The 7,771-nt window shown below is 31.7% G+C and overlaps 2 protein-coding genes across 3 annotated transcripts in view; one reads left to right on the plus strand and one right to left on the minus strand.

Annotated features, from left to right (window-relative positions):
• Window positions 1-5,902, minus strand: part of tm2d1 (TM2 domain containing 1) — an 11,535-nt gene extending 5,633 nt beyond the window's left edge. The window contains exons 1-5 of one of the 2 annotated variants that reach the window (XM_016282246.1): window positions 5,715-5,902; window positions 5,177-5,250; window positions 3,664-3,772; window positions 3,470-3,561; window positions 413-603 (exon numbers count right to left, since the gene is read on the minus strand). In XM_016282246.1, the coding sequence (XP_016137732.1) occupies window positions 431-603; window positions 3,470-3,561; window positions 3,664-3,772; window positions 5,177-5,250; window positions 5,715-5,848 (582 nt within the window). In that variant the 5' untranslated portion in view covers window positions 5,849-5,902 and the 3' untranslated portion in view covers window positions 413-430. Of the gene's footprint in view, window positions 1-412; window positions 604-3,469; window positions 3,562-3,663; window positions 3,773-5,176; window positions 5,251-5,714 lie in introns of those variants that run through there. The other variant, XM_016282245.1, reaches the window with a different exon arrangement.
• LOC107592729 (PATJ crumbs cell polarity complex component) overlaps window positions 5,876-7,771 on the plus strand; it is a 138,128-nt gene continuing 136,232 nt past the window's right edge. The window contains exons 1-2 of the mRNA XM_016282281.1: window positions 5,876-5,917; window positions 6,477-6,619. The gene's annotated coding sequence lies outside the window, so the exon portion shown is untranslated. The remainder of the gene's footprint in view (window positions 5,918-6,476; window positions 6,620-7,771) is intronic.

A 7,771-nucleotide genomic window follows, 5' to 3' on the forward strand; every position in this document is an offset into this window, starting at 1 on the left:
CCTCTCCCCCCCCCCCCCCCCCCCCCCAATGTGACATTATTTATACATCCGTTAAACAACCTTCCCCCAAAATCTCAGTATTGGTAGATAATCGTAATAAGGAAAATTAAAACATAGTTATACAATTCTAAAAAATATATATAGTTATTTTATAAATAAAATGTGTTTTGTATGTTATTATGCAATAAATCTTACAATATTTTCCTTAAGATTTATTTAAAAAAAAAATATATATATATATAAAATAATTCCTAAATAATAAATGAATAAAATATGTAACCAAATAAAATAAAAAAAAGCACATTTCAAAAATCAAATATACTTTCTATCCTTGGTGAAAGCAAAATACAATGTGAAGCGACACAATTACTGCCAATCGGAAAGAAAACGTGGGGCATAAAACAAAACAAAAGCCCGAATGACTAATACGTTAGGCATCAGTAACCAAAATAAAATAACAAAATGGATCAACCTTTGAGGAAAAAGCAGAAGGAAATGCATGCATCAATAAATGGGTCAAAAGTGTTACCTGCATGGATATCAACATGAAGTCCACTAAGCTTCCAATTCCACAGAACCCCACAGTGCAGAATTTCAGTAGGCCTGAAAACAAACAAAAAGTGATCCACATGTTAACCAAGAACATACTGTACTGAAAGCCTCCCGTCATAACCAGTTTGTGTCCAAAAACACTTTCTCTCTGGCTTCTCTGTATGACCCCAAAGAAAAACAATTTTGAGGTCAAAGCTATTGTGTATGAGTGCAGACTGCTGTTGAAGTTTTCAAACCACTGTGCAAGGTTGTAAGGTCAAATTACACATTCGTACAACTGGCTTCTTTCTGTGTGAAGAATTTAGAAGATTTTGTGCATTTAAGACTTAATTGGTAAGGTAGGATGGTATGTCACTCAATTAATATTCATGAGCCAAGTTAAGGTTAATAATATCCACACATAATTGCCACAAAATAAACAATTTTGGTTTAAATTTAAGTAGGCCTATTTTGGATATCCATTTGAAAACACCATCAGGAGCCCATGAGATCTGCAGTCAATTAAAAAAACCCTTCCATCCTGCGAATCAAACATAATTGCTGCTAATCATCTCTAATATTTCTTATAATTGGTCATTGAGGGGTTTAGGCATGTTGATTCCAGGACGGATATCAAAAAAGCCACCTGCAGAATGTCTTCTCAACAAGTCCAGGCCTTCCTTTGAGTCACACCTGGTCTGGACTGACCTCAGAGCTGCTGGGCCATTACGCTCTCAATGAACACGTCTATACAACTGACTCCAGCGTGGTGTGAGCCTGCCTTTCACAAAGAAGCCGGGAACAAGGGGGACCTTCAAACGCCCAGGCCCTTTTGTCCTAAAGCAGGTGCTTAATTGATCAGGAAGTCCTTAAAACATGGAGAGAGGCAGAAAGATGGCGCTTCCCGCTGTATTCCGCCTTGGGATTTAGATGTACGGCTTGAACTCATCTGCATGCGATGACAATAATTGCACTATGGGATAGACGAACACCATGAGATCTGATGGTAAAGGAGAGAACTGTTTTAGTTAATTAGTTGTTGCACGCTGATTCGTTTTGTTAAAACAGCTGGTGCCAAAAAAGAGCAAGGTGTTCTAAAAAGGGTCATCGGTGGGTTTCTCACATGTTCTGAAAGCAGCACGTGTTCTACAGCTCTGTAAGGAGTCGGACTGATCCTCTTGGCCTCATGTGTGAACAGCATGTACCTTTTCTTAAAAGCTCTACAAAACCATTTCATGACATCAGTGTGTGCTGCGATTTCTCTCAGGGGTTTATTTTCAAAAGAGGCGTGGATCTGGTGGGGATTGTTAATGTCGTTGTCAAAGGGGAAGGTCTAGAGTTCTTCGAACTAACAGAAAGGCCAGAAAAACACTTTAATAACCAGTCTTTAATCAATGTTTTTTTTTTGGCTTTAAATCCATGGCTGATGGAGGGACTCCCACAAAACCTGTTTAAAACATGACCAGGGGCCTGTTTCATAAAACAAGTTTACCAAATAAGCCAGGCTTATTTCAGTTAGTCTGACTTATTTTGAATCAAATCAACGGACAATAAGTCAGACAAACTGAAATAAACCTGGCTTATTTGGTAAACTTGTTTTATGAAACAGGCCCCTGGTCACATTTCTACGTAAATTCAAAAGCATTTTTTAAAAATATATATATATTGCTGACAAAGTCTCAAAATAAAGGCATTTTTTATTACAATTAAACACATTTTCCCCTGAAAATCCCCCCTAATTTATGGATGTTTTAAATCTTAAGTTACATTTATTATTTTTTTTTCTATAATTCACATTATTCCCTAAGCTGATTCTCACTAATATAATATGATAATTATTTATTGCATTGTAGTAAAAAAAAAAAAAAAAAGATCAGTGCTGTTATTATTAACTAAAACTATTAAGAAAAAAAAACATTTTTGCGCATTCAAATAAACCTGAAATAAAATATTAGATGAAAAATATAAACTAAACTAAAAGTTTAGCATAGAAATGCTGCCTTGGCAAATAACTGATAAGTACTATAATTACTAACTGAAATAAAACTAAAACTAAAACTAAAAATTAAATCAATTTAGAAAAAAAAACAAAAGCATAAAAAATACAAAGAAATTAAGCAAATTGAATTGCAAACTGAAAATATAAAAGCTAATACAATTTTTTTTAAATAATAGTACAGTATATAAATAATCCTAAAATAACAGATTGTTTTAGTGAATTTTGTAAAATAAGTGCTTCCTTAAAAGTCTGTAATTTTACGTACTTCTTTTTTTTCTTCTTATTGTTAAACTGTAAAATAAAATAAAATAAAGTAAATAAATAAATCATAATCGAGATTATATATGCCACCCTGCTCTCTAGATTTTGTTACCAGGATTGGGCATTAAGAAAAAAACTCTAATCTGCAATTATATCGGTTACTGTCATATCATAATCATAATAACGATCAGAATATATCCATAATAATTATTGGTATCAGATCAAATGTCCATGTCAGTGCTGAAATGTCCATATCTGCCTTTTCAAATCAACAAGTGCAAGAAAAATCAGTCTGTGTGATTCTTATTCTGAGAACATCTGGTGAAAAGGTGTGTCCTTGGAAAGGAAACAAGAGATGATGTCAACAGCAGAATATCCAGGACTGATTCTGTCTGTTCTAAAGGTCCCCTGTGGTTCAGCGCAGCACAAGCATGAGATATTTTCATGAGTTATTGATGGGTAAATGGGTGCCAGAAAGAGGGGATTTAGGGCTACGGCACACAGCCAAAGAGTGAAAAATGCAATGTTGGATCCATGGCCTAGCGGCCTACACATTTAGCCAAGTTCGAATCTGGTTTGCAACATTTGCAGATTTCACTTTCCTATCATTAAATCTCACAGTGTCTATAAAGAATGGACCAAACGACCAACAATAAAAGTCAAGTAGTACTGTCTTACCCAAGGCTGGATATCCCAAGTAGAACCGATCCGCCCCAATCCATCCCAGGAAGAGTGACAGCGCAACAGCTACTTTGTATGAGTAACCACTCCTAATGTAAAACAAAAAACATATCCATGTTATTCAAATATATTTACAGATTATTCGCAAATATGAATCATCTATACTCAAATTCAAAGTAAGTTTGACTTACACATTTCGACATGGGATGCTTTTGTTAAACCCAACCTCTTCACCGCTGAATTTAAACTGCGTTCCATTTGACAGCCGACAGCTCATGTTTGGAGCAGGTAGACATTCCACTGCAATGAAACTCAGCCTTAGACTCCTGATTTAATAGTCATGTAGTGACATGTAGCTAGTATCAGGCATATTCTGGCATTATAGACATATCTTTTTATGAAACATAAATAAAAATGAAATATACAGAAATGTTAATATAATTAAATAAAAATAATAAAAAAGTGTATATATATATATATATATATATATAGTGGGTACGGAAAGTATTCAGACCCCCTTAAATTTTTCACTCTTTGTATAAATACATATTTATATGATTATATTATTACAGTTCTTATAATAAATAATCATGTTATCACAAAAAATATTCAAAGTATTATTTAAAATATTGTATATAACAATTATAATAAATTATAAAACATAACATTAAAACACAATTATTACATTAGTCTAAAATGTGATTATAGTTTATAATTATATTAATATATTATATATAATGTTATATATAATACATAAAATATTTCATTACATGATTATATATAATATAAAAGTAAAAAATAATAATTATTCATAACATAAATGTATGACATTTAATATAAATGTATAATACATTTAAAATAAATTATAAATGTAATATATCATATTACACATTATAAATTACTTTAGTTATATGAAAATTGTATTATGTATAAAATTATATTTACACACTATACTGATCATTATACACACACACACTAAGCATTATAATATAATTATAGTAATTAATATAATTTCATTATGCATTATATATTATTTACATTATAGAAATGTACACACTACACTTAATAAATAATATTATTTCATTTAATAAATATATTTAATAATATACAATTAATAAATAATACTGTATAATATAATTATATTAATGAATAGAAATACATAAATAAAAATACATAAAATATTATATAATATTGCATTACATGATTATATTATTAAAGTTATAAAAATGTGAAATTATAATAAATTATACATAATATAAATATATATTTTATATAAATGTATTAAATTATCATATAATAAAAAAATTAAACTATGTATTATATATTAATTTATACAATTGTATTATAATTGTAATATATACAGTGGGTACGGAAAGTATTCAGACCCCCTTAAATTTTTCACTCTTTGTTATATTGCAGCCATTTGCTAAAATCATTTAAGTTAATTTTTTTTCCTCATTAATGTACACACAGCACCCCATATTGACAGAAAAACACAGAATTGTTGACATTTTTGCAAATTTATTAAAAAAGAAAAACTGAAATAACACATGGTCCTAAGTATTCAGACCCTTTGCTCAGTATTTAGTAGAAACACCCTTTTGATCTAATACAGCCATGAGTCTTGTTGGGAAAGATGCAACAAGCACTACAATAGCAGCATTTTAAATAGTGAAACATATGTACACAGCCGACCCGACCCACCCCAAGCCAACCGGTCCTTGCAGTTTTCTGGTTCTTGAGTCGCATCATCTATTTTGGGTTCTTTACACACATACCTGAGCACTGTCAAGGAGAAATCAAGTGGTATTTATCATAAAGCAACATTAACTGATACAGATTTCCTCTAGTGATGGATAAATGACAGACATGAGCCATCATAAGACAATCAGTGGACATCGAAATGTAATAAATTGTACATTTATGTAATAAAAACACATCTGAAATGTTCAAACCGGTCTAAACCTAATCTAATGTCATGCAATGTAGGGCATATTGAGTATAGCTTTCTGCATCACTCCATACAAGATTGAATCACAAATCTAGAACACAACACCTAATATTTGTACTCTAATTATGTAAAATACTGACTTGTAAGTTAATTAGTACATTTGTATTAAAAACAAGCACCAGTGCTGAGCTGGTGTAGCTGGTTTTTCCAGTAGGGATAACAGCGGCAATGCTAGCTAGCCGGCTACTATTTAAACGATCCCAATATATTTAGGTGATTTTGAAAGGATATTGTCCCAGCCGCAGTTTATCACAGCTGTCCACATCGTCCCCCAGGCTGTGGATGACAGTCAGGCAGAAGGTGAAGATGATCAGCGGCCGTGTTGTTGACCGAAAGCGCAACAAACTCTTCCAGCGCAACGCCATGTTGAACTGTCACGTGACTGCCGGAGCTCTTAAAGAAACAGTGCACTAGATTCGCCGCACACATAGCATGTAAGTCTCTCGTAATTCTGTTATATGTCGCCTTTAACTTCATGCATATACTTAATAATGCCAGATTGTTTGGTTAGAGAAAGTTTGCACTTAAAAACAAGTGTCCGTTCAACTTATTCGCGGTGTTTCATGCTGATAATCAACTTTATAACCGGCTAACTGCGCTAGCCTGTGTCACATAATAGCGTTTGTATTGGGAAGCAGGAGCACGTTTGTGTATGAGGTTGTATTTTCATTCTTTTCAAAGTTATGGTTTATTATTGATATTTGAAAACAAAGCACGTTTCGATTGATAAAATGATTCTTTAATGTCTTATTTATTTTGACTGTCAATACGTTTTAAGAGCACTGATTTCAATGGTGACTCGGTGTTTTACGCGTATGCACCTGTTTGTTTGCGTTTATATCATTTAAATTCTATGACATTCTATAAATAATGCTTTATTTAAAGAGTAGAAATATAAACACCTCTTTATACTTCAGTTGCATAATGGTTTCTTTGTGTTTAAAAACTAAAATAAAGTTCTCCGAAACGCGAATGATCACTTCCTGGTTCCAGGTGAGGCTCGCGCAGGTGTAAACAGACAAAACAGGACTCAATCTCAGCCCAAAACAACACTTGAAATGCTGGATTGTGTTTTATGAGGGGTTCCAAGTTTTGATTTAACCTCACGGCCGAGTGTATGGACATAAATATTGTAGGTAAGTATGGTAGATACTCTCACTTTTGTTTGGCTGCTTATGGGAACAGAAACTACCTAATGATCTTTTGAAAGATATGGTTACAGGTTATAGAAATCGATACTTGAGTCTTTTGAGTAATTTCTGTTTGATCATATGAAAACAAATGCACGATGTCAGCTTAAATGTAGTAAAACTAAGATCTACTACCATCATTTGGAGAAACATTTATGATTTATTTATTATAACGTTTGCATGGTTCCCATTTTTGTGGAAATTTAGAAAGGTCAAGGACAACATGGAAATTAGTATCACTTTGAAAAGCCATTTCTGTTTGATGAGTCTAATTGTGAGTTATACTGAATTTTGAATGTTTGATATAGCTAATTAAATTATTGTAATTATTACTGACAATAATTATAATAACAGCAATTATTACAGTTTTGTTGTTGTTGTTCTTACATACACTGCCGTCTGAGTCTTTTATGCGCATCAAGGCTGTATTTATTTAATCAAAAACACAGGAAAAACAGTAATATTGTGAAATATTATTGCAATTTCTAATAATGGTTTCCTATTTTAAAATACTTTAAAATAGGATTTATTCCTGTGATCAAAGCTGTATTTTCAGCATCATTACTCCAGTCTTCAGTGTCACACGATCCTTCAGAAATCACTCTAATATGCTGATTTATTATCAGTGTTGAAACTGTTGTGCTGCTTACCGTTTTTTTTTGGAACTTGTGATGCTTATTTCTGTGATTATTTGATGAATAAGTTAAAAAGAACATTTATTTATATAAAAAAAGTTTTAACAATGTAATTTTTTACTATAACTTTTTATCCATTTCACACATAGTTGCTGAATAAAAGTATTAATTTCTTTAAAAAAAAGAAAAGAAATAATTTACTGACCCCTAACTTTTTAATAGTAGTGTCTATTGTAACGCAACATTTCTATTTTGAATAAACACTGTTCTTTTTAACTTTTTATTTATCACAGATCCAGATTTGCTTCGCAGGAATAAATGATATTTTAAAGTATATTAAAATAGAAAACTGTTATTTTAATTTGCAAGAATTTTTTCACAAAATTAGTTTTTTTTCTGTATTTTTGATCAAATAGAATAGATGCATAAGATGCATTATTTAAATGCAAACTTATTTAAAAAA

This window comes from Sinocyclocheilus grahami, unplaced genomic scaffold, assembly GCF_001515645.1.
Source record: "Sinocyclocheilus grahami isolate Dianchi unplaced genomic scaffold, SAMN03320097.WGS_v1.1 scaffold157.1, whole genome shotgun sequence".
Classification (NCBI taxonomy): domain Eukaryota; kingdom Metazoa; phylum Chordata; class Actinopteri; order Cypriniformes; family Cyprinidae; genus Sinocyclocheilus; species Sinocyclocheilus grahami.